The sequence below is a fragment of the Heliangelus exortis genome, chromosome 3 (genome assembly GCF_036169615.1).
Source record: "Heliangelus exortis chromosome 3, bHelExo1.hap1, whole genome shotgun sequence".
In the NCBI taxonomy this organism is placed as follows: Eukaryota; Metazoa; Chordata; class Aves; order Apodiformes; family Trochilidae; genus Heliangelus; species Heliangelus exortis.
The window spans coordinates 108,195,121-108,222,090 of NC_092424.1; the positions used below are offsets into that span (position 1 = coordinate 108,195,121).

At 40.1% G+C, this 26,970-nt stretch overlaps 1 protein-coding gene across 2 annotated transcripts; it reads right to left on the bottom strand.

Annotated features, from left to right (window-relative positions):
* Nucleotides 1-292: 292 nt before the first annotated feature.
* On the bottom strand, nucleotides 293-26,039 carry OPN5 (opsin 5). 2 transcript variants are annotated; one of them, XM_071742496.1, is made up of 8 exons: nucleotides 25,692-26,039; nucleotides 19,027-19,179; nucleotides 15,809-15,892; nucleotides 12,596-12,715; nucleotides 8,290-8,460; nucleotides 5,532-5,866; nucleotides 3,553-3,797; nucleotides 293-2,262 (listed from the first exon to the last, which is right to left on the bottom strand). In XM_071742496.1, the coding sequence occupies exons 2-8, from the start codon at nucleotides 19,163-19,165 to the stop codon at nucleotides 2,199-2,201; spliced, it is 1,158 nt and encodes a 385-aa protein (XP_071598597.1). In that variant the 5' UTR covers nucleotides 19,166-19,179; nucleotides 25,692-26,039; the 3' UTR covers nucleotides 293-2,198. The 2 variants fall into 2 exon arrangements, with proteins under 2 accessions (XP_071598597.1, XP_071598598.1); XM_071742497.1 differs by lacking the exon at nucleotides 15,809-15,892.
* Nucleotides 26,040-26,970: the final 931 nt, after the last annotated feature.

A 26,970-nucleotide genomic window follows, 5' to 3' on the forward strand; every position in this document is an offset into this window, starting at 1 on the left:
TGCCTGGATGAAGAAAGGAATAAAAGCTGCAGAACAATTGAGATAAGATTGTTAATGGCTTCATATCCCAATTTGAAAATATTGTAAATATTGTAAATTGCATATTAAAAATATTGTAAATAAAAGCCTCTGCTCTGGATCAGTCATCGGGCACAACTTGCCTATAGTAAAGACATAAACTTGCCTTATACTTATGAAAGGTCTACTGAAGTGAAAGAATTCAACTTCTTGGGGAAAAACAGCATTTTGCATAGGATTTGGTATAGGAAATATGCCAGCTCCTTGTATCACTCTGAGTTTTTCTATTATTTATTCAAACTTCTTTGACTGAAAATTGCAGAGGAGGAAACAAGACTTTCTTCTACTCAGCTTAGGAAATTCAACAAAATTCAACTTCTGCCACATTGTTTGAATATCATTTGAGGACACAGTGATTGCACTGCAGAATGGGAGTGCTGGGACATGCCAATAACCATCAGATTACTTTAAACCTTCATGATACTATTGTATAAAACAAGATTAACATCACTACAGATTAGCTGCAAAAGGAGTTCTGATCAGTATGGCAGGGAATACATGTTAAACACAATTGTGAAATAAATGGTATGATAAAAAGCAGCAATAAATGTTAAACAGTAAAATAAATGAAGCTACTTCATAAATGCATTCTTTCCATAAAGGAACTACTCAGAAGAAAAATTAAGCCCTTGTAACTTTCTCTTTTTTAATGAACAGTCAGCACAAATCTGTGTGGGAGACTCCTTGGTTTTCAGTTAACTTAATTTTCACAGTATCATATTCCTTCAAAATAAATGACATGCAAACTTCCTAACCAGTATTTTAAGAATTGAAAATCTGCTTATGTTAGACTGCCAATTTTTGGTCTGTAACTATACCTCTAATTTAAGGTAAATCCAAAAAAAAAGAAAAAAGAAGAGAATGGAAATAACTATGGCTCAGATAAATCCAGCTATTTTGGCTGCTGTACTCTGCAGGTCTTTTCAAGGCACATCATTTTGCTATTGAGGATATTAGAAATTTACAGGCTCTGTTTTATAAAGGACTGCTTTCTCCTTAACCCTAATCCTCAGACTTCCAGGATTTAGTGTTTAAACATTGGATACCACCACAACTGAGAAAGACTTCTCTGTTCCTGTGCCATCACCTTTCCCATGAATTCACCAGCTTTTACTCTGGTTTCATGACCAGGATTGAGGAAGCATTTGTCTGTTTGTATTAAGTAGTTAACTCAATAAGAATGGTGAAAAGTACAATATAAGGTGAAAAAAGTCAGTTACCAATCAAGAAGTCAAACGTGGCTGCTTGTTGCCATCACATTTCATTGCAATTGTAAAGATGTGCAAACTATTGGTTTGTTCAAGTTGGTTTGGTTGACTTCACTTAGGTTCTGTATTTTTATTACAAAGTCATTCATGATTCACAATTGTTTAAATGAAACTGGCATTTGAACAAAAGGTCTTTCCCCTCTCCTTCACATATCCTGACCATCCCTGGTGAACGTGTGGCACTTAAGGTCCTGCCTTAATTAAAAAAAAAACATTTCTCAATATTGAAGGACTGAAGTCCGTCAATATTTGGACTAGGTGATCTTTAAGGTCCCTTCCAACTCAAACCATTCTATGATTCTATGAAATAGAAGTGGTTTTTAATGCAGTTTGTAGCAGACAGATATTCACAAGGGAAAGCACTGGGGTAATGTTTCTGCAGTGGGTGATTTGCAGCTCTGGTTAGTGAACCTCCAGCTCTGATTTGTCCTCTAAGGAATCCTTTCTTTTATTCTCCAGTGAATGCAGTAGGAATCTAGGGACATTAGTTTCAGCAAACTAAAACTGGTCCTTGTGAGTACTTTCCTTTCCAGGAGGAAAAATATCATCCAAGCTATTATTTCTGTTAATGCTTTAAAAAAAAAAAAATAAAATAAAAGAGAAAGTAAATGCTCTGAAGTGAATTTTATACTTATCAATCTTTCCTGTTCCTCCTTCCTGAGTCCTTAAAATAGCCCTCTTTAACTGCACTGCTTAATTCAGGATGGAAAGAACTACATCTCTATTGTACATAGGACCAGGGAGTAAAATAAAACTGTCATGTTTTAATTTAATTTATTTACAGAAAGAGGGACTTGAGACAGTGTGTTTGTTTGTCATCAAGTTTTCATTTGCTGTGTGTGAAATGAGCTTTTATACTTCCAGTTGGGTTTCATTCATTGCCGCCGAGTCTCTGTGTGCAGATATGGTGTACATCCTAGGGAAAGGAGAAAGCAAAACAATCATCCTGCTTGCACCAAACTGACAATTAAATTCCTAATTTAATTAATTAATTAATTAATAATTAATTAATCCCTGGGAAGGGACTTTTTCCAGATCATTTTGTTCACTGCACAGGCAGGAGGAAAGTCAACTTGCATTTGGTGTGAGGGACTGAGTGAAACCTCCTTCTTTCTTTGGAGTGATGACGTGGAGGTTAAACACAAATCCAGCCTCCAAAGTTTAGTTAACTTCAGATTTGTCCCCCATTTAGCTAAAACTGAAGATGGGTTTTTTGATAAGCAATAAATTCAGAATTCCAGACACAACATATATAAACTCTGCATGTTCTGCAGATGAGATAAATCTGAGTGTAAGATTACAGAATAATCTGCTGAGAGAAGCTGTGGAAGCTTGAGCTATTGACTCACTAACACTACATAAAAAAATGCTGGAATTGATAAGGGAATAACCTGAATGATAAAATAGGTCTTCATGTCTCTAGTACGTAAATACTGAGGTACATGTTCTAGGCTTTTAAAGCAAAATACTGGAATTCTATGGATTCACAGTTACTGATATTTGGTAGGGCATTTGTAGTCCTCTTACCAGCCCACAGTGTTAGATTATCATCCACTATTATCTGGTTTCTGATCAATCACAGAAGTAAGATACTTGTCTATATAAGACCGAATTGGAATAATTTTTCTTCCAGGAATACCAGTGGTAGTCAGTACAGATTTCAGATTTTGCCAACGAGCTGCAAATAGCAAAGAGGCCTTTTTATGAGACCTTAATGCATTATGATTACTTTTGGTGTTTTCTTTCTGTAAGTCTTAGCTACAGAATGATTAAGGAACTACCATCTCTCCCTGCTAAATCTGTGACTGGAGGTCATGGTATTCAAACATTAATTACACAAAAAATTAAACCAGTTCTCTCCCTTTTACTTCACAGGCAGTGGAGGTCATGAACGTTTTCTGGAGGTAATCCATGATAACTTGAAAGAAAATAACAGAAGGACAGAACTGATCTAAAAGCCACTTAAACTGAGGGGACTTTTTTCCGATTGTATCAATAGATTTGCAGCTGGATCCAAAGGTAAGAACCATCTCCTTGCTTCTCTTCTTACACTTAGAGCCACTTTGGAAATGCCCATGGTAAGCAAGGTGCTGATCAAAGCAAGATACAAGATTCAAAGAGCTGTGTCTCTTAGTAGGTCTTATATTGGTACATTTTTGGAACATGGTGTCCTAAAAGATACCCTGCTCCTCAAAGGAGAAATTACCTTGATTTCTTTGAAGAGTTTTTCTTCTGCAGTGTCTTCAATCCCCCTGAGCGGCAACAGGCGAACTTACAATCAATGACCTGGTAAATGATTGGGTTGTACATGGCTGCTGACTTTGCCAGCAGGGTTGGTACCACTGAAAACTGAATGGGGACTGAATCTGGCTGTCCAAAAGCTGACCACACCGAGACCACAGCGTAAGGGATCCAGGCAATGAGGAACCCTGCACAGATCAACATTGCCACCTGGTGAGAGGAAAAGAGGAAAAAAAAAAGGAGAACCCAGCAGATCAGACACTGATCCAGCACAGAATGCAAAGGAACATGACACAAAATGGAAAAGAAAAATGATAGCTTGCTGCAGATAAATGTATAATGTGAGCAAAAGCTTTTGTGCATTTCTCTTCCCTTCAGCTTGGTTTTTCATTGGGCTGACACCAAGAAGTTATCACAGACCTTAAAAATGTTGTGAGGTTTGGCTAAACACAGGAGATCTCAGAAAATAATAATTCTTTTACATTAAATTTAAATTATTTGAGGAGGATAGTCTTTTCAAAACATATAGACTCTCTTTTTTAGGGTAATATGTAACACAGAGCTGTGAAAATCTTTCAGAAAATCTGTGCACGGTCTTTGAAATGAACACTTGATAAACTGGAAACATTTCCATCAGGGTTTCTCTTTTGGGCTTTTGTTGTTGTTGATGTTGTTTGTTTCTTTGGATTTTTGGTTTATTTGGGTTTTTTGTTTGTTTTGGGTTTGTTTTGTTTTGTTGGTTTTTTTGCTTAATTGATGAGCCTTGTACCAGAACTGAGTCTCTTCCAAGAAAATATTCCTCACATTGTGAAAAAGAAAGCCAGTTTCTTTCCCATTCCAGAGTGAACAAGCATGCCTTGGGAAAACAAACCAAAAAATTACTAAGATCAGGATTTCCAGATTCTGTGTCCTTTGAAATCAAATTCCAAAGTTCATAAAATCAAAGTCGCTGAAGATGTTTCCAGGATTGAATTAGGTCCTGATGGCATGTGGGAATGGGGAATCCTGAATATCTCTGTAGATGAGTTTGTTTAGAAGTTTATTTATCCCTGTCTATATCTACTGTAGCTCCTTCTTTAGTTTCACCTAGTTCTAGGTAAAAAAGTAAAATCAAAGAACATTAGCAAGAGAAGCAAATATGAAAAGAGTTTGCAACACCCTGATCTGACACAGGGCTTCTTCCTCTCTCCCAGGCCATGCTGATGTCCCACAGAGAAGGCATCCAAACCCAGTGGGGCCAATAGCCTGCTGTGAGGATGGCCACGGGGGAAAGGAGGAAGAAGAAGACTTCTAACAAACTGGGTCTACCCCTGCATGAACCCAGGGTGGGATCTGTGGCCAGTCTTCCACTAGAAAAAAATGGCAACCATTTGTATCAAGACAAACATTGAAAAAGTGAGCATCAAGTCATAAAAAGGCAGACGAGCCTCTGGGTATTTACACTCCAGCACATTAAAAAAAAAAAAAAATATATTAATATAGATAAGCCAGAATTGAAGCTATTAGGAATGTATTAGAGTGAAAATGCTGATGCAATTTCTAGTTTTCATTCTCCTAACCCTGAATTTGGTTTGTGTGGCAAGGTTTGGGTATCAGGGGGGCTACATGGGTGGTTTCTATGATGAGCTGCTTGAAGTTTTCCTTGTACCCAATAAAGCCAATGCCAGCTGGCTCCAAGGTGGATCTGCCACTGGCCAAAACTGAGCCCATCAGCAATGCTGGGGACAGCACATTTAAGAAGGGGGAAAAGTTGCTACACAACAGCAATTGCAGCTGGAGAGAGGAGTGAGAATATGTGAGGAGATCAACTCTGCAGACACCAGGAAGGAGAGGCAGGAATTGTTCCAGACACTGGAGCAAACATTCTCCTGCAGCCCATGGTGAAGATTATGGTGAGGCTTTTACAACCCAACAAAGCAAACTGAGTTAAACATTCCTACTTACCTTGGTCAGCTTCATTTCAAGTATGTGGCTGTTCTGGATCCTGGTATCATAGTGAGCCACCTCTTCGGTGGATGATTTGACTTTTAAGATTATTTTGACATAGGAAAACACAATCACTGCCGTTGGGAACAGGAGGCAAAAGAAAAGAATACTCAGAATAAAAGCCTGCCCAGCCACTGAAGCCTGTGCCAGCCACCAGTCCAGAGTGCAGGAGGTCCCAAAGGGTTCAGGGGCATAGTTCCCCACACCAGCAAAAGGCACCGTAGCCCAGAAGGTAGCATAAGACCAGATTATTGCCAGGCAGATAAATGCATGATGCCTCTTAAGCCAGGTACCTGGAAGATAATTCAAGAGTTACAACCTCAGGTGTGTATTAGGCACAACATTAGGCTATGTCTTCGTGTGCAGGAAGAGTTTGCTTGGCTGTTTGGATTTATTGTGCCTCCTTTCAGGTATCAATAGTAACCCCTGAGTTAGCCACAGCTCACATTGTACCTCATGAAGAGAAATACACACTCACACAGGGCTCCACCTGACTTTATTTCAGCCCTTTTCTTGAGGCTGTGAGGATTTACTACCTAGAGGAGTCTGTGCTAAAGTAATCTAAGCAGCTAACTCAGCAATGGTCATGGGAACCTTGTCTAACACTTTTCAAAATTGCTCTGTGATCTGTAAAGCTGAATTCACAGTGTGTGGTCAGATGAGATGAAGGTTCAACCTACACGAAGGACCAAGTGTTTAATTCAGTTTTTCCTTGTTCAGAATGAAGGCTCACGAGCTGTGGATGTGTGCTGCAACTTATGTTATATGCTGTTCCTCCTGTCATGTATTGACTGGTTAAAGTTTGATTTCAGGACATTCCTCAACATAAATAATTCACTCAAGTGACAGAAAGACAAGGCTTCACAGAGGAAATAACGTATCCAATATTTATTTTCACCTTGTCATTCTTTTCCAGTACAGATCACCGTGTGTGTACTGTCAGAAGTATTAATTATTGGCATTTTCATGTATCCTTGCCCATTTCTTTTTTATTAAATGCTAGTGCCGTGCCTTGAGTCTTGAGGTAGAATATTAGTTCTCTGTTTATCTTGCATACAACTTTAATTCAGCTAGAAAAAGCTTCAGCTTACAAGCTTTCCATGATTACCTGTGTACAGGACATGGGATTCAGATAAGACTAATGAGTTAAAAGCTATGATTTATGCAGAAACTCAGGCTATGGTTTTATAACAGCTCCTTCCACCTTGGAACCTCTAGTGTGAGTTGATGAAAGCACTGACAAGCTCTCTGCAGCTTTTGAGAATTACTTAAAAAGACACCAAAGCAAAGAAACAGTTGTAATTTGGGTGTGACCAGTGTCCCTTCCCCAGAGAGTTTTCCAGGAAAACTAAGACTGACAACAAAGGATGTATTCAAGCACAGCAGTCAAGGAACAGTATGCTGGTTTGTTATATTCAGGGTGAAAGGAAAAAAAAAAAAAAGGCAACAATAGCATACTGAAAAATCGTCAATATTTTCAAAGCTGTTGTCAAATTGTAGCAACATATTACCAAAAAATATGGAACCAAAAAAAACCCAAGGAAAAAACCCAAACAACCTCTCCCCGCCCTTTTGAAGTATTATCTCAGTCTTGAAGGAAGATGTCTTACTAAATACCAGTGCTCACAGTGTGAATGCAGCCAGCCATGAAATGTTTATTTCAGCTTACTAAGGCTGTGAAAAATCATCTGCAATTTGCATTGCCACTGAATTACTTTGATGAAATTTTTATAGAAAGAACTGAATTCTTAGTTCGTGTGAATGGTGCATTTAAAATGCAGCTAAGGACACTTTCCTTGGACTCCTATTTTAGGAAAATGTATGGACATGCCAGGATCTATAATGGTAAATCTTAGCACTGTACCACAGATTTCAATTGACAGAATTGGACAGCCTGGCTTACTTACCCTTCCTGGCTACAAATATTTCTTACAACTTTAAATGATTCATATTATATGTCACTATTGTGAAATCTGTTGTATGTCCCTCAAGTCACATGAGCAAGGTGTTTTTATATGTAAAGTCACCATGAATATTCCCTGTATTTTGTTGGGAAGCTGGTCCCTTCCAGTGCAAGAAAAACACTTCCTAAGCTGTGACACCATCTTTTAACTGACAAGAATGAACCATATAACACATCATGTTCAAAAGAATAAGATATTGATGGATGTGGTGATAACAACTTTCATTGCTAAATTAATCTCAGCCTCCCAGGTTCTATCTACATAAAAGAGAGAAAACATCACTTTCATTAGGACCTATTGCATAGTCAGATCTTTTGAATTTTTTAAATACTGCACCTACTCAATACTTAAATCCTACTTTAATACTTAAAGGACTTTTAGGCACCTAAATAAGGACTATTTTTGTGTGTCAGGACATAAGATCTTGGAAGTTGTGCAGTACTTGCACATTTGAATGTTAATGTCAACAGGCCTTGAAAGACACCAAGTGATTTATCTGTATTTACTAAAACTCACGGCCTAAGCAGACAGCAGAGAGACAAGAGTGAAGGTGTCATGTCCAGCAAGACAAATTTAGCTGACATTACTTGGGTCATACATTAGTGCTCCTCTTCTCTTTGTATTCCTCTCTCTATTTAACAAAAACATTTTGAAGCGCTTAAGTAAGATTTCAGTCTAGAAAATTGTATCACTTGTCTAGAAATTGTATCACAGTTTTTCTATGATTATTTAACGTAACTTTTCTTTCTTACCATAAGACAAGTGGCAGATTTTTAGGTATCTATCCAGGCTGACAGCTGTCATTGTTATAAGGCTGCCACAGCCAAAGAAGAATCCAGCCCATCCGTACCAACGGCAGCCGATCCATCCGAACACCCAGCGGTGAGAAAAGAAGGAAATAATGCTAAAAGGTTTTCCTACAACTTCAAAAAGAGAAAATAATGTCAGTTGACTGATAAAATCCATCCCTGATATAAACACGCTTTGCCAGAAGGTCAAACCCTCCTCTTTGCCTGTATCTCATAGCAGTAAAAATGCTCTGCAGAGTGGAGAGATGGCTTCAAGCACAACAGACGTGTTGAGCTGCCTGCCTTCCATCCATCCCCAGGGCTAAGCCTAAGACAGTTCCAGCTCTATCCCATATCTCTCTGTTTCTGATGGGATGAGCCAAGCCTATAGAATGGCTGGAAGTAGGTGTTTTACTGCAGACCACCTGAGCCAGAAGAAAACCCAGGTGCTGAGTATCCATGAGTTCTTCCCATTATGAAAACTTCAGGGTATGCATGAAATCCACATGCAAACAAATCCCAGAATGTAACCAGTATGGGTGATGGGACAGTCTGGGTTTGAAATAAGCACAGATCTACTTAGGCTACATCCCTATAACCAACTGAGTGTCTCCAAATGTAGGATGAAGAAATTTGCCTTCGACCAAGGGCTTCTGTAAACCTAACAAGACCCACAAGTAGGATGCAGACTGTGGTAAAGTGTTAGGTTGGAAAGGAAGATGGTGCAATGGTCACAGCATGGACTGGAGCTGCAGAAGTGGCTTCAGCTCCTGGCCATGTCACAGTCTTCCTTAGGGACTCTCAGCACTAAGATGTTAAAAGGCCACAGATATTAAAAGGTCTTAAGCATCCCCAAAGAGAAGGGAAATACCCAACTGTTTTGGATGCTCAGTCCTAGTGGTGTCTTAGCTCATTTCTCCATTTGTAAAATCATGTTGTGCATCATGGAAGAAGTAAAGCTAGGTCCTGTGTTGTTCCAGTCCCACCTTAAAAGGTTAACAATATTCATATTCATTGTAGGTATCATGAAAATGAGAAAGTTTGGAAACTGTAATTTTCTGGTTGGAAACCTCCACTTCCTAACTTTTTGGGTTTTTTCCCTCAGACCAGGAAAATAAAAAAAAAAAATAAACAGTAATGGAATAGAAAACTATAAAATTTACAATCTAGGTACATCAAACTGTTCTCAAGATCCTTGATTTCTACTTACCAGAGTGACCTGAAATGCTCCAAGGCCTGAACAGCTGAACTGCAACATTCAAACAACATTAAATATTGGAGTTCAACTTCCTGTGACTCTGTTCCCTCCTGCACAGGAGGAGCTGCCACGGAACCTCAGGGACCTGAAAGCATCTAAGCCCAAACCTCTCTGTCTGTAATGTCATGATAGCTCAGTGGATTGGTTTATAAAGAAGGTAAATGGTCTTGTAAATTGTAATTCCCACAGTAAAACTGATTCATAGGAGTCAATGGAAAAATCTTTATGTTGTTGAAGTGTTCTGTAGAAAGATATTTTGGATTGTTCCCCAAAATATTCTGTTTCGGATCAAAGTAATACAAAATTAAACATTTTATTTTCATTCTTAGCAGAAAAATGAAACATTTATACCAAGATAAAATCTGCAATTGCTCCATCTTCTATGCCAAAAGCATGATGATTGAAAACTTTTCAAAATGAGACTAATATTAAAAAAAGTTTAAAATAAAAAAATTGGGGGATTCTTTTTTTTAGCCTCAGCCTATAAGAAAAGTTCTGCCTGAGCCTGAAAGTTGTGCTCAAGTCAATGTATTATGTGCTTTTCTCTGAGCAGAATAAATGTACTTTAATTTTTAAAGCAAAAACTGAGCCCAGTGGTTAAGGTTTCAAGATAAACATGAAATACAACATGGTCTAGGACATATTCTAAGAGTCAGCCAATTTACTCAGGTAAATAATTGCCAGCTCTAACAGACAACACATTTATTTGCAAAAAATCAAATTTCTCTCCAGTGGCACAGAGCTCAGAGCATGGTACTGTGCTAAATCAGTCTGATAAAGTTTTGAACAAGTGGCTGGTGCCACCCTGTGGAATTCTGCAGGAAGTGGAGTCATGGCAGAGCTGCTTTCTTGAACAAGGTGCCAAGGTAGGTGTGTGAAACATGAAGATTTTGGAAAAAAAGTCCTTTCTGCAACAAATCCAGCAGACACATCACATTTCCTGACTCAATATTAAAAAACTGGCTGTGCCAGTCACAATCGTTTTTAATTACAAAACTTAACCACACATATAAGTTGAGGTCTCTACAGAAAATGAGGTGACCAAGTGGTTTGTTGCTGACAGACCTCAATGAAGAAAACAGCATCCCTCTTGCTGCTGGCATACCTCAGGTGTGCTTGGGATATTCAGCTTATCCAGTTAGGAGATGTCTGCTCACATCCCAAATACAGAGAGTCAGACAAGAGCCTTATGAAAGAAGACAGACTCTGGGGACACAAACAAGATGGGAACATCAAAGAGGTAAAAAAATGTTCTTTTTTACTTCTTCTTCTAAGTGCTGCAAGCTGGAAATAGTGTCTCCCTTTGGACTCCTTTGTGTAGGAGCAGTTCAGAGCTATTTGTACTAACACCTTTCTTCTCCTCCATTGCTAAGTATCTCCTCCATGGTTACTGCTCACCAAGAAGCATCCAAATTGCTGGAGGTTGGGAGGATGAGCAGGAGGTGAGAACACAGAGAGCTTCAGACTGGGAGTCACCATCATATGATGTTCAGTGCTATTTTTAGGCATTTTTAGGCAAAAGGATTTGGCCCACAAGAGGAGGAGAAGTGTGAGCTGGAGATGAGGGCAGGGGTGCTGGTATATGCAGCACCCAGGGGACAGATGGCTTTGGGATCATGAGAACTTGCTGTCACTTCTATTGCACTGAGGAGGTTCCATATGGGTCCCACCAGGCCTTTATACCCCTGGAATTGTCTGTTATCCAAAATATCCTTTCCTAAAGGACATCCAGGCCTCTCCCTGCATGTGCCTAGAGCCATAAGTGGCTGAATGGGACTCAAGCCAAGAGCCAAAGGAAGGATTGTTCAGCCTGGAGAAGAGGAGGCTCAGGGGAGACCTCATCACTCTCTACAACTCCCTGAAAGGAGGTTGGAGCCAGGGGGGGGTTGGGCTCTTTTCCCAGGCAACTCTCAGCAAGACAAGAGGGCACAAGAGGTCTCAAGTTGTGCCAGGGGAGGTTTAGGTTGGACATTAGAAAGAATTTCTTTACTGAGAGGGTGATCAAGCATTGGAATGGGCTGCCCAGGGAAGGGGTGGATTCTCCATCCCTGGAGATATTTAAAAAGAGACTGGATGTGGCACTCAGTGCCATGGGCTGGGAACTGCAGCGGGAGTGGATCAAGGATTGGACTTGATGATCTCTGAGGCCCCTTCCAACCCAGCCAATTCTATGATTCTATGATTTCCAAAGGCTTTTGAGTGTCCAACTTCATGTAAACCTTCCCAAAGCTCCCACCTCTCCTGCCAGACCATGCCAGCTGTGGGTCTGAAATAAAAATCCCTTCAACTGGCTGATGTTGCTGTTACTCTATAGATTGACTCCCAGGGGGGTTGTGGAGTCTCCTTCACTGGAGACATTCAAAACCCACCTGGACACGTTCCTAGGCGATGTACTCTAGGGGGCCCTGCTCTGGCAGGGGGGGTTGGACTAGATGATCTTTCAAGGTCCCTTCCAACCCCTAGGATTCTATGATTCTATGATTCTATGATTGACAGAAATGCTGCTTTTCCAGACCCAGACATAAAGGAGGATGCTCACTAAAGAGCAAATTATTAACTTTGATAGGCTGATGGTCACTCACTGGCATCTTTTTTCCATTTCTTTCCACTCATGCCCCTCTCCAGTGATATTTGGCTGAATAAGTACTTTTGACATACCTGGATCCTTCCTGTTGCAAAAAAATATAATTTTCTCTCAATTGTAATACAGTTATTTTGGGTTTTGTGCCAGGATGCACATGTGAGCTGTCTTTGAAGGGCTTGGCCAGAGCTGGAGTGAACATTAGTTTTGTCTGATAGATAAACCCTACCCTATTTTCCCCTCTTTGCTTTTCATTTCTTTCCATCAAGTTCTTCAGGAATGTTGTTTCCTCTTCTTCTCTCCTATTTATACACAAATAATAGAGCAGAAGGTATTTTGGGCTCCCCATGACTTCCAGAGGACTGCCTCTTGCTGTTGCCAGAAAGAATGGAAGGATGGTTAAAATGAGTCAAAAGAAGGCAGGAAATTACCTGAAATTCCCAGATCACACACTGCTAAATTAACAGTCATTATCTCAGCAGGTCTCAACTTCTTTTTTCTCTTTGTGGACATAAAAATAACATATCCATTTCCCAGAGTTGAAAGAATCCCTACAAAAATAAGAAAAAAAAAAAGCCAACCAAATTAGAATTCTCTTCCAAAACATCAATATTCCTTGTGAAATTCTCTTGTTTTCTGAGCCTGAACCTGTGACAAGGTTAAACCCTCACCACCTGAGCCTGCACAGCTCTTGACTGCATGCACATAATAAAAATCCTGGAATTTCTCTGTCCTGATCAACCCAATTTACCTCACAGGCATTTATACAGCCCCAGAATGAAATTTACATTTTTCTGTAATCACAAGGACCACAATCTCTGGCCAACCTTAGTTTTATTAAACCCTACAAATGGAGGTTTTCAGATGCATAAGTTATTTACACTAATTTAACTTCTTAAGTTTTACAATTAAAAAATATTTCTATCATAATAAGAAAGAAAACAATATAAAATATTCTGATTTTAACTTCCATCTGGAATACATTGCATGAGGAGGAATCCTGGTCATGTTGGTTGAAATCATTTTTGCCATATCACCACCCAAGGACCTGCAGGAACCAAGTCTGCAAGTGGTTCATAAGCCATTGAGCTTCTCCCACTGGTACCAGCAGGGTTTTCTGTTCCTTTAAAAGGAATTGTCTTCCCTAACTCATGTTAAAAAAAAACAAAAAAAACTTTGAGCCTGGAGTGAGTCTTTTGCAGTGGAAACACAGCACAGCCCAGAGAATCCATTTGAGGGAACAAGAGTCACCCCTGAAGGTGAACACCCTGAGGGGACCACAGCAAATGGAGAGAAACCCCATGGTGGAGAAGAGGAGACAAATAAGAAGGATGAGACAGAGAAGAAAAAAGTGAGGAGCAAAGAGTGGCAGAGACCCAAACTCCCTGAACCACTGTTGACCAAAGGGACCTGCAAAGGCAGTGAGGGAGGTGTAGGAAAGGTGCAGGAAAGGTGTTTTCCTTAAGGAAAGTGATAATTGTTAAATTGTTTCCCAACATTCAAATCATAATTAAATGTTTTCAATTAAGTTAAATTCCCCACAATGAGTTTGCTTTGCCCCTTAATGAGTTCATTTGGGGCACTGAGAGCAAGTGGCTGCCCTGGTTGCCTGGCTGCTGGCCAGGGCTGATCCTCCCTCCACACTATTTAAATGTCATAAACAACCCAACTTCACTCTGTAGATGAGGCAGAAGTTACTCTTTTTTGATGCCTTCCTACACATGGTTCTGGTGTTGCCAACTCAGCTCTATTCCATGTTCCAAAAAGGCCCCAGCAGCACCCCCTGTCCTCTCCAAGTGTTGCACTTTTAAACACCACAAAATTCATTTCCATCAGTCTGCTCAAAGGCCAGACCTCAGGAATTAAACTTCAGGACTTCCATGGGTATTTCCTCCAGCCCATCAGTGGAATTACCCAGTGGAATTATCCTCACAGATCCAAGAAACCCAACCTGGGGATATCCATGAGACAGGGAAAAAAAAAAAAAAAAATAGTTCCCAGAAGCTAATGCCAGACTATTTCTCAAGAAATATGAGCAACTGTAGAATTTGAAGCTTACCAGCCTCAGAAGTACTTTGGTACTGAATTTTTTAGTAATAAATGCAACACTCATCTAACTGGAAACATTTTTTATGCTGACAGTATGCCTTTTATATTATTTTAAAAAATAAACAGGACAGAGCTGTCTTATCATTTAATCTTAGGTTTTCTCAACAAATTTGATTCATTTTTGGTCAATTAAATTTGAAGTACGCCCTATTGGATGGCATTGAAAATACAATCTGAATTACAAGTAAATACAAGTATCCATATGAATTATTTCCTTCCTTGCAGCTAAGTGAATGAATCTCAGTGTTGCTGAGCAGCTTTGATGTACCTGAATTCTTTTCTCCCTTTGTACCATTTTTGATTTAGTGACATTTACTGTATAGAATGTTCCAGCATCTACTTTGAAATGCTTTTCAAAAGCACCTGACATTTTCCTGAAGCTTTTTCAGCTGCTTGGTAGCCCTGAGTGATGTCTTCATCAGACAAGTCTCTGAAGCAGCCATTCATTATTAACAGCAATATTTCAATGAGCCCCAGCCACTAATCCTACAACTGGAATGTGTCCTGGGACAATCTCAGTTGCTTTTTGTCTATACCTGTATCTGACAGTTGCTTATCTGAATTCTTTTCACCTCTTCAGTGATAAAAATCTTATCTCCCTACATCAGCCATCTAATATTTCATTTTATCTATTAAAAATATTTTGCTATCATCACCTGGCTGATTTCCTTGCTGGTGCAAGGTCCTGGCTCTGGCAAGCTGTGTGCCTGGGCAGAGCCCAGGGTGGGAAAAAGAAGAAAAAAAAGACTCTTCAGATATAAAATAAGGACTTTTTCCCATTACAGTTCAGGGCACAACTGTCCATGGCACAGAAACATGGAAAGAGCCAAGGACATTGAACCTAAAAAAGTGCCAAGAACCAATCTGCAGCCAAAGGTGAAGAAGAAATTTGAACAAGGCTCCTCTCTTCCTCTCCCCCTGACAGCCATGCTAACCCATCAGAGGAAGCAAAAATAAGAGGATAGCTCAGGATTTTGTTTTCAATTAAGCTGTTTCATAACACACTGAGGAAGCATCCAGCACCAACAGTTTGCAAATCAATAGTTGTTTGCCACAGGGTTTCCAAGGAGCTGACAGCCAGCAGGTCTCTGCTCAGTCACCCTGCCTGGCCACAAAGTCAATCAATAAAGTCAGTGATGAAAATGCTGGCAGGGAAAATGGCAAAGTGAAAAATAATTGGTTTCTTCTACCCACATGTAGCCTTTGTGGGCTTTTGCCCAGACAATTAAAAAAAATACATGTGGAAATGAACAGATCACACATTCACAGAGGATTCATCACAGATTGGTCAAGGCTCTTCGGTTTCTTTAAAGACAAAAAAAATATGCATTTTTATATTTTGAAATGGCAATATTTTAGTTATGCAACCAGCCTGACTCTAAAAGTTCTAAAAGTTTCCTGGTGGGATCCCAGTCTTCTTCATTCACTGCACAGTTTCTTCCCCTTTTGAAATAAATTTGGCACTCACTTCCACCTCACATGCCTCAAGCACAAAAATGATGCCAAAAAACACTCCCCACCTCCTGGCTTCCCACCTTTCTGCAGCTCTTCCCTCTCTCTGTTATCAGGATGTCCACACCAGACATCCTTAAGAAGGGCCACCATGTCTTGGAAGGGATCTGTAAAGGAACAGGGGACACAGCTCAGTGGTGGAAGTGACAATGGATGAGTTCAGTCCAAACCACAAGTTAAAATTAAAAATAATAATAATAATAATAATAATAATTTTTAAAAACCTAAAACATAGGCATACCCTCACTGTCTTTGAGTGTTCCAGCTTGATTTCCCATCTTCTGCAGATTAAGCACTTTACAAAGTAAATCTGCAGAGCACAAGCTGTGCCCAAGAGCTCTTTAAGCACAAAAGTTTTTCTTACTATTGGGGATAGTTGAGAGCTGGGACTATGAAGCTGGCAATTAAAAAAAAATTTACAGCTTCAGCAAAGCTGTTCTTCTGGGATGTAAGGTCAGTAGTTTCATAGGGCTATTCCTCCTTCTCCACCATCTCAAGATCCAGTATCTACCACTGAAAATCTGTGTACAGCAGCACTTCATGAAATGCAGATGCTTTCAGCTGTCAGAAATAATCTCTGTTGTTCCCAGGAACTTTTCTTTACTTTCATAAATTCACAGACTGCTTTATGCAAACAAAAATAATGCTAAATTTATTTTTCAACAACATTATTTATTTCTAGCTTCTCATATTTTTGCAGGCTAAAGATATTATTAAGATGCTGCATTCCACTTTAATATGAATGGGTAATAAAATATGGGATTGCACATCAGCACAAGCTAATGGTGGTATCCCCATGTGAAGCATTAACCTCAGCAAAGCCTTTTCTTTCTCTTTTTCTTTTTCTTTTTCTTTCTCTTTTTCTCTTTCTCTTTCTCTTTCTCTTTTTCCTTTTTATTTCTTTTTCTCTTTCTCTTTCTCTTTCTCTTTTTCCTTTTTATTTCTTTCTCTTTCTCTTTTTCTTTCTCTTTCTCTTTTTCCTTTTTATTTCTTTTTCTCTTTCTTTCTTTTTATTTTTATCTTTATCTTTCTCTTCCTCATTCTCTTTCTTTCTTTTTCTGCTTCTTTTTCTCTTCACTTTTTTCTTTTTTCTTTTTCTTTTTTCTTTCACTTTTGTTTTCTTTTTCTTTTTCCTTTCTTTTTCTTTTTCCTTTTTCATTTCCTTGTTTCTTTTTATTTTTTCCTTTTCCTTTTCCTTTTCCTTTTTTTTCCTTTTTCTTCTGTTTATCTTCTTCATCTTCTTTTTCTTTTTTTCCTTTTTCTATTTTTTCTTTTTCCATTTTCTTTTTCTTCCATTTATTTTCCTTTTTTCCTTTTCCTTTTCTTTTTTCTTCCATTTCTTTTTCTTTTTTTCCTTTTCCTTTTTTTCTTTTTTTTTTTTTTTTTTTTGTTTTTTTTTTTTTTGTTTTTAAATAAGAAAAACATATTTAAAGACTACTTTACCCCATCTATTCACAAACACAAAAAACCACCTGACATTCCTCCTTCCACCATTTCTAACTCCCCCTCCAAGTGGCTGAGCTCTCAGGTGTAATTCTGCTTCCCTGATAAAAAGTTTAACACTCTTCTTCACACAACCCTTGTGAAAGGGGCAGGTTAAGGGTGTGAGGGTGAAGTCTGAAATTAAAATTAATTTTAATTTAATTAAAATTAATATCCATTAATTAATATCCAATACTCTACAGTGTCTGAAACACTTCTGGGCTGGTCTAGAAAATATGAGACCACACTTCAGCCATTGCTGAAATAGCTGAGGGCAGAGCTGACCAGCAGTGAAGCAGTAACTGCTTAAAATCATTGCAGTAATTGTTTAAAGGAATTAAAAATTCCTGTGCAGGGTCTTGTGCTGAAGTAGGTCCCAGGAAGATGCAAAAATGGCATTTACAAATATATGTGAAAAGCACACTTGGCTTTAATAAAAGCTGCTGGTGAAGTGTGTAATGACTATAAAGATAAAGCACTTAACCAAGTTAATTCAGTGCAAAACAAATGTGAAAAATAAACTAAACCCAGAGCAAAATATAGGATGTAATGTGCAGAGCTACAGGTGTACAGCAGGGCTATGGCTGGAACTTTCCTGGGCTGGACCATTGGGTGTGGTGAATCCACCAGAGGCTGCTTGGTGGCCCATCCACAGCAACTGCAAGGTGGGAATCTTACTGATTAGTCCAATATCAAAAGAATTATCAGCCCTTTGTAAACTGTGATTTCAGCCTCCTCACACTGCTCATCTAGGTCTGTGCCTTCATAGTTACCCTTTGGTTTAGCCACTGGAAATTCATTTTTTCTCTTTATTGCCTAAATTGGGTTATATTTATGTTTTTCAAGATGCTTCACACCTGGCAGGGGTATTTTTTTGAAACTGGATAACTACAGTAAATACAGACAAGATAAGAAGACAACACAACACACACTGGAAGGATTCATTTCAGCTGCTCAGACATATTTCCTAGGATTAAAGCTAAATTGGCTTAATCGAGTGGAAAAAAAAAAAAAAAAAGACCAGCAGGAGGGTTTGTTTTGGACAGTTCAGTGAAGATATTTGTCTGCATAGCAGCAGGAAAAAAAATATATATGTGAAAAGCTGGGATGCATCCAAAACATCTGGATGCCTGAATATTGAGCAGAGCAGATGCAGCTTCACCTGCACCTCTGCTGCTCTCAGTTCCTTTTTTGATAAAGACATAGGCAGAAGACAAGTGAGAAATAAAAACTGTTGAAGCCTTTGTGGAATCTTCCACTGCAGAAAAGGCATTTTATATGTGGTAAAAGGCTCTGGACAAAAGGAGGGGGAGGTGATAGGCAGAAAGTGGTGTCTAGAATAATATGTAACAGAGGTGATGCCAGGAGCTGAGCAAGACTCAAATGAGCATCTCTGAGGATGTTCTCTTTGCTGTGCAGACACAGAAGAGAGGATTTGAATAAAGTTCATAAAAACCCACGTGGCATGAGGGCAAAAGTCAGTTCTGGTCAGGAAAAATTAAACTGCAAGCCAGTAACCTATCAGCAGAAAAAAATCTCAGTATTTCTTCACTTTTTTGCTGGAAGGTCACTTTCAGCTACCTGCAGCAGCATTGGTTGTTGGCACCATATTTCTAATACATTCTCTCCTTTCCCTCCTAGATTTTTCTTTCTACTATGAAGAAATATGTAATTACACATTTGATGCACAGCAGCTTTGGCCTTTTCTGTGTCTGCAAGGGTGAACTAAAAAAAATAAAAAAAATAAAAACCACATTACCAATTACTGTCAAATAAAACCCAGCTACAATGTCAGCTTCTCTAGAAAGCTTTGATGCAAAGGGGTCTTCCTTCTGGAGATAGTGTGGGATGTATTCTTCCTGGGAGGAAGTGTTGTGATCTGCTGCCATCCCATTCATATCCAATTCAATTTCTGAAAAACAAAAGAACAAAGGTTGCATTGGGTCACATCTGCCACCCAAAGATGCAAAAATATTTTTGTTCATACACCAGATGCCTCCTCCTGTCTTTATTTCTGCTCTGCCATTTCCCAGGGAATCTCAGGATCTGATCCCAAATTTCACAAAGCATCCTGCCATGATTTGTTTCATGATTTCAAGGGTTGGACTTGATGATCTCTGAGGTCCCTTCCAACCCAGCCAATTCTATGATTCTATGATTTACTTTATCCAATTATTCATGTGGCTCTCATCACAGTAAGCAGGATCTAGGCAGCAACATGTTGTGGCCTTCAAACCAGGGCTCCTGAAACACCTTCCCTGAGCATCTTAAGCAGCTTCATGTTTCCAGCTGGGTGTAAGAGTGACCCAAGACTGAGAATAGAGAAAAGCCAAGCAGGGCAATTGCTTATGTCTGAAAAGCTTCAGGGATCAATGGGTTTAATGCATACTGAACTTGTTGTCTCAATCTATATGCACTGGCCCTGTAATTCCAAGAAACTGGGAATTATCAGTGAGACAGCCACAGCAATTTCTTTGTATCCTGAGGGGCTCTATGTCTACAGATGGTAGCTCTGCAAATTTTCACAGATTTTTCAGTATTTTTTTGTTGGTGGTGGGTTTGGTTGGGTTTGTTTGTTTGTTTTGTTGGGTTTTTTTGTTTTCTTTTGGTTTTTTACTTCCTAAGGTATTGGAAAAGATTTCCTTTAGAAAGAAGGTCTTGATTTAACCTCAGTTTAGGTCTGAATTCCAAAGCCTCAGACTATGGACTGTCTTCTGACCTTAGAAGGAGAGGAGAGGAGAGGAGAGGAGAGGAGAGGAGAGGAGAGGAGAGGAGAGGAGAGGAGAGGAGAGGAGAGGAGAGGAGAGGAGAGGAGAGGAGAGGAAAGGAAAGGAAAGGAAAGGAAAGGAAAGGAAAGGAAAGGAAAGGAAAGGAAAGGAAAGGAAAGGAAAGGAAAGGAAAGGAAAGGAAAGGAAAGGAAAGGAAAGGAAAGGAATATATGAAAATGACAAAAAAGTGAACGATGACACAAGCTTTTATTTGAGTTCTTCATTTTGATGAATAAACATAGATTAAAATACAAGCTCTCAAAAAAAGTTTTGCAACATGAGTTCTTCTTTCTAGCATGGTGGGCTCACATGGACAAGCACTGAAAAATAAAACAGCTATGGACTGGTTTTGTGCTCCCTTCATTGCAAGACCAAAAAGACTTCAGTGACTCACAGAATGGTTTGGGTTGAAAGAGACCTTAAAGCTCATCCAGTTCCAACTCCCAGCATGAGGAGGGACACTGGGCCAGGTTGCTCCAAGCTCCATCCAACCTGGCCTTGAAGACTTCCAGGGAGGGGGCAGCCACAACCTCTCTGGACAACCTCTCCCAGTGCCTCCCTACCCTCATACTGAAGAATTTCTTCTCAGAATCTAATCTAAATCTCCCTATTTCACTTTGAAGCTGTTACCCCTCATTCCACATTTACTCTGCAGGAGGTCTCCAATGACCAAAGTGTGGGAACAGAGAGCACTCCCCCATCCAGCCCATCTCCACACCATCTTTCCAGCACACCCCTTGCTGAAAGGCCCCCAGTGCCTTTGAAAACATATTTAGAAGAAACTGATCTGCTGTTTCTGATCAGAAATGGACTTGTGCTTTTGCCTTTTCTGCAGACAGTCATGTTTAATTAATACAAACCTTTCCCCTTTTAAATAATATATTCTTTAAAATGGAACTGTTCCACAGTAGCCAGCCTCAGGAGATCCAAAATCCTTATTCAGGCAGTATAAAACAGCAATATCAAACCTAAAAAGTTCTGAGAAGAAAAAGTGGTTTGGGCCCTTTTTTTGTTGTTGTTGTTGTTTAATCTCCTATGAGGAAGGGCTGAGGGAGCTGGGGGTGTTCAGGCTGGAGAAGAGGAGGCTCAGAGGAGACCTCATCACTCTCTACAACTCCCTGAAAGGAGGTTGGAGCCGGGGGGGGGGTTGGGCTTTTTTCCCAGGCATCTCTCAGCAAGACAAGAGGGCACAAGAGGTCTCAAGTTGTGCCAGGGGAGGTTTAGGTTGGACATTAGAAAGAATTTCTTTCCAGAGAGGGTGATCAGACATTGGAATGGGCTGCCCAGGGAAGCAGTGGATTCTCCATCCCTGGAGATATTTAAAAAGAGACTGGATGTGGCACTCAGTGCCATGGGCTGGGAACTGCAGCAGGAGTGGATCAAGGGTTGGACTTGATGATCTCTGAGGCCCCTTCCAACCCAGCCAATTCTATGATTCTATGATTCTATGATTCTATGAATCAAAACTATTTCCCCAGCCCTTCATCATTTTGCTCCCCACTCTTCTCTCATCTCTCACCAGAGTGTCTCAGCATGCCCTCTGCAGCATAGCCAGGCTCTTTATAGTTCACTACAGACCATGATTTTGCCACAGTCCGGCTTTTCCATCCTAGTTCAGCTGTTTTCCCATCTTCTGAGGGAGGTACTCACAGTTCCCTACCCTCCTGAGGGAGCAGAAATGTCTGGAGGAGCAAGCACAAAGCAAGCCCCTGGGCCCTTATCCTTACTTCTGCTTGATGAGCTGAATTCAACAAGATGCTAAAACCTCTTTGCCCAGGACAAGAGAGTGAACCTGGGACAATGGGTTAATTTGTGCTGGTGTAATGGGTCTCAAATCACTGATCTGAGCAAGAAAAATGTGTGCTGCCTTTTTGGAGAATTATCATAAACCACGAGCTCTCCTAAGAGGTATAAAGGCACAAAATGCTTTTATGAAGTAAAAATGAAGTTATCTCCAGTAACAACAGACTGTGATTTTGCAGGTGCCATCAGAAGGTCCTGAAGTTGTGAGTGATGTGAGGGATATACTTTTTTTTTTTTTTTTTTAAATAATCTCCCAAAATAGCATATTTCAGACATAATGTAATTGCAATAAGAAGATCAAAACTGAAATTTCAGTTTCATCTTGTCAGCCTGCTAGATTTTTCAAATTTTGATGTGCAAAATCACAAGTACAAGCTGTGTTTATACAGCTGGTTCTCAATATTGAAAACATTCATAAGTCATAATCTGAACTTCACAATTTGTGTGTGGCTTTGTCTCCCTATAGCTCAACAAAACAACCAATAATGCTCCCTTTGGCATAACGTTTGTGTCCAGGAATAGGACTGGAAGGTGCTGGGCCATGCAAATCATGGAAAATTTCCAGTAGTGCATGGGGAGAGCAGCAGCTTCCACAACTTCAGTTCTGATTAGGAAGAAAAATCTCTTCAGTGTTCACCCTGGCTGCCAATAAACCCCACTGTGGGTGGTTTCCAGGAGGCCACAATGTTCAGTGATAATTATGAAGATTGGGTGACATTTCCAAGAAAGCCAGCCAAGGGGTGACAGCAGCCTCTGAGAAAGAGAATTGGGGCATACAATCATTACAGCTAAAAATCAGGCTGGAGAAAACACCCCTTAGCTCATAAATAAACAGCATAAATACTGGTTGTGTTTTTATTAATTATTGTGCAGCCTGTTCTTAACAATAGGAATTTCACAGCCTCCCTACTTAATCTTTTCCTGAGGTTAATTCAAATTGTCAAAGGGAGAAACTTGGGACCTCTCACCTCTGGAACAACTCACATCATTAGCTCAGAGAGATTCCTTTTCCCAAAAAATCCTAAATATCTGATATAGGCAGCTGTTTTGGGGATGGAATAATATTAGGGATTGGTTTCACTACTTTAGGAGTGTAATTAGTGCAGATTCAATAATCTTCTGAGTTCAGCCTTGATAAAAGACTTGTGAATGCAAACTGGATTATGAGCAGGGTTTTGTGTACAAGGTACAGGTCTGGTGTGTGCAAGGAAGGACAGTTCCAGTGCCTAGAAAAGGTAACACACATATGGAGAAGAGCACTTGGATGTGGGCTACTGAGACTATTTTGGCAAGAATTGGGCATCAATAGTGCCTTTTAGGGACTGCAAAAATATTGGAAGTCACCATTTACATTATACGACAAGATATGAAGTAATTGCAAGAGATCAGGGTGCAGGATGGTGAAAGAAAAGCAATAAGAGAAATTCAGAAGTACCTGATTTCAAACTCAAGCATTATTTCATCTGGTGATTAGAAGGTGAATTTACTCACAAAAACTTAATTTGGAAACAAAAATTAAAATGTAGAGCCATGTAAATGATGGATATAAATCAGTACATATTTCCTCCTGCTTGAATATGAGTTAATAAAATCAACCTAGCTGCAAAGCATCATGCACACCAACACCACAACAGGCAGCTCATCACTTTGCTCCTGTGCCAGTGCTCACAGAAAAGGACATTACCAGTGACCTTCCTCAGGAAGGCAGCACCCAAACACATTCATAGCTTGTCCAGGAAAAAATATCTTCTAGCAGGGGCCCTGCTTAGATCAAAAAATTAACCTCCAGCTTTGAGCCCTCGTTGCAAAATTTCTCATCTTTAAGAGACAGCACATTAGGAGAAGACCTGTGTTCCCACTCTGTGGCCAAGGAGCCTTCTGGCACACCAGATTTTCCTCACATCCATGTTTGAGTCCACCTTTCTCATAAATTCCAGGTCCCACACCCCTGCTTTTGTCTGGGGCAGACAGGACTGTATCTTCTTGCCAGAATTTTCCTGGGAATCCTGGTGGGGAGCAGATTTCCAGCTGTGTGAACCTGCTGCAGTGGAATAATGCTGCCTTACATGTGCCAAATATCTGGCTCTACCCCTCTCCTGATCTTGCAGAGGGAATTTGAGTGTCTTTGTAGACAAAACAAACCAAAAGAAAACAGAGCAGACATTTCACAGGAGCTGAAGAGGTTGGAAAGGTTTTAATTGAATGGTTTTAAGCTACCACCAGCACGGCAGTGATAAAGCAGGTTTCACACTCTTTCTTTCTGGAAGTTGACTTGTGAAAAAGCCTGTGCCACCCAGGTATGGGAGCTACATAATCAGCAGAGACTGTCAAGAAGAAAATGAAAAGCAATCACAGTCAAGGCATGGTTCAGAGAGGACAGAGTTGGGGCTAAGTAACCCGTAAAGTACAATTTTAGCCAGGAAAAGAGTGCCCTGGCAGTAGCACCACAGGAAAACAAGCAACAAGGAAAAAGCTACAAAATCATGACCAGCTAAAGAAGAACAGAAAACACAAGATACAGCACCTGCAATTTTGATTTTGGCTCCTGGAACAATTTTAGGTGGAAGTTTCCTTTTTCAGGAGAAAACTCCTCAGCTTAGACATCACTCTGTCCATCAAACAAGTCTTGTGGAGACAGGCAAGAGCCTGACCCTGTCCCAAGGAGAAACGAGTCTCTTCCTGGCAGACCAGAATATGAAATCTCATCTGTCCCTTTCTGGTGTGAAAAATAAGGCCTGGAATAAACACATGCACAACTATTTTCCAGCTCGTTAAACCTAATTAAAGTGGTTTAGTGTTTTGTGTGCAGCCACAAGAGCGAGTCAGAAGGTGGGAATGTGACTTGGAATTGCTGACTCCCTTCCCATCACACTCCCTGCTGGATCTCTCTCCTCCTATTACAGGCTGAGACTGATATTAAAATTGTCCTTTTGCTGCCTGTTTGCTTCTGAAGCAGCAACTCAACACAGCAAACTTGGGTGCTGCCAGGCACACCAGGAGGATTCCAGCATCCTGCTCAGCAGGGGAAGATTCCAGCTGCAGGCAAGGACTGGGATTTGCTGGTCCCTGCCTCTCAGACGAGTCCTTCAGTGCTAATTTGCAATTAGATGCAGTTTAAAGTCCTGTTAAGTACAAAGAGCTGCTTTTCCTTGGGTGTGAAGTGCCACCACAACGTTGTGCTTACAATTTTGTAACTCCAGGCAATTGCCCTCTCTGCTTATTGAACAAGCAAAGCTGGGAGGAAGGGACATGAAGAGTTTCTGCACATTCTTTCTTTCTCTTTTGTCAGTAAGGGAGAGTTTTGGGACTTTCATTTGAATTTCTTACTATAAGATCAACCAATAGTCTGTATCAACTCCATACCGATCAGATAATTAGTATCAAATCAATCAATATTTTAGACTCTGTTATTGCCCAAAGACACAGTGACCCATTAGTTCTCTTCTGACTTCACTCTGTAATAAAGGTAATGCCAGATTTGCACAGACCTCCAAACAGACCAAAAGTTTGCAAAGGAAACACCTGCCCCAAAAAGGACGATATTTATCAAAATGCCATTAGGCTGCCCAGAAAAAATTTCTGACTTTCTCAGATACATTTCAAAAGGTTGCACCCTAAAATATTTCTTCCTGTGACAAAATATTTTATTCCACAGGGATAAGAAGAAAAGTAAAAAGGCAATCAGGAGTATTTTGTGTGAAACAAACTAACAGTGAAGCTTATATGAATAAAGACCTAAATTAAGAATAGAATGAAAATACACAGTGCAAGCACCTAGATGTGCTTACAATTTTACACCTGCATATTTTGCATGTACACATCTACAAGAATTAGGAGGAGGAACAGGACTTACCTTATTCATGAACTCCACATAGAGCATCCCCCCTAGAGCTCCACAAATCCTTCAAATTTCAGTGTCAGGACCAGAGGGAGCTGAGAAAGCAGAAATCCACGGTGTCTTTGTCTTTCAAGTTTTAGAAATGAAGAGGGAGAGGGGGAAATCACACTGTTCCTCAGTAAAATCTCTCTCCTTCACCCCCTTCCTACCCTGGGCTCCCAGGCTCTGGATGCTGGGCTGTTCTTCCCTCTCTCCCTCTTCCCAGGGATGCTGCTGTTGATCATCCACCTCACCCCCCAAAAATCCCTCTCCGGATCATCCTGTCCCTGCTGCTCAGCTTCCCAACGAGGCAATGACTCCTCGGAGAGAGACCCCAGGAGTAGCAGTGGCATGGAAGGGAGGGAATCCAGACTCAGCCAAATTCTGACAAGCCAGATGTCACATGCTGCTGGGTCCCTCCTGCCAGCACAGCTGTAAATCCTCTTTATCTCCCGCGAAACCGAGAATGCTTTTTAAACTTGAAGGTTTAGGTCTTTTTTCTCATCAAGGGATTTTTGCTGTCTGGGAAGAGAGAGGGAAAAAAAAATGAGGGAAAAAAAAAAATTAAAAATTCTGCAACCCTAAAAGGTTTTTTCTTACAGATTTAATAAAAGCATCTTTTGTATTTCACTCATGTTCACCAGTATCACCAGTCACTTATGAAACTGGGCTGGATATTAAGATGTGTGTGTGAATCATCACCACTGCCCAGGGCTCTGTAGATTTTTACATTAATTAAAAACTTGACTTTCACTCCCTGCTTTGGTAAAATAAAATTTAAAGCCTATAAAAGAAGTTTACAAAGATGAAATACAGAGATCACATCCCCTACCCCCATTTTTTTGTCGCCAAGACAGATTTCTGAGTCTGTACAGCCCTGCCCCACAGAAGCATTTTGCTTTCATCAGCTGCCAGGTCGAGAAGCATTTTCCTGGGTAATACAACCAAATTAATCTGATTCTGAATATGGAAAGAATATTGCAGAGAACATTTTTAGTCACTTTGTAAGCAGACACTAACTCTGTCACCTTTCTGCCAGGGGTAAGGTTTCAAGAGGCTGCAGAAATCATTGAGAGATTTTAATAAATAACAAATTGACATGATATTTTTTTACCAGTTATCTTTATCAGTGATCTGGAGGAGGGGATCAAGTGCACCCTCAGTAAGTTTGCAGATGACACCAAGCTGGGAGGGAGTGTTGAGGATAGGAAGGTTCTACAGAGGGACCTGGACGGGCTGGATCAATGGGCCAAGG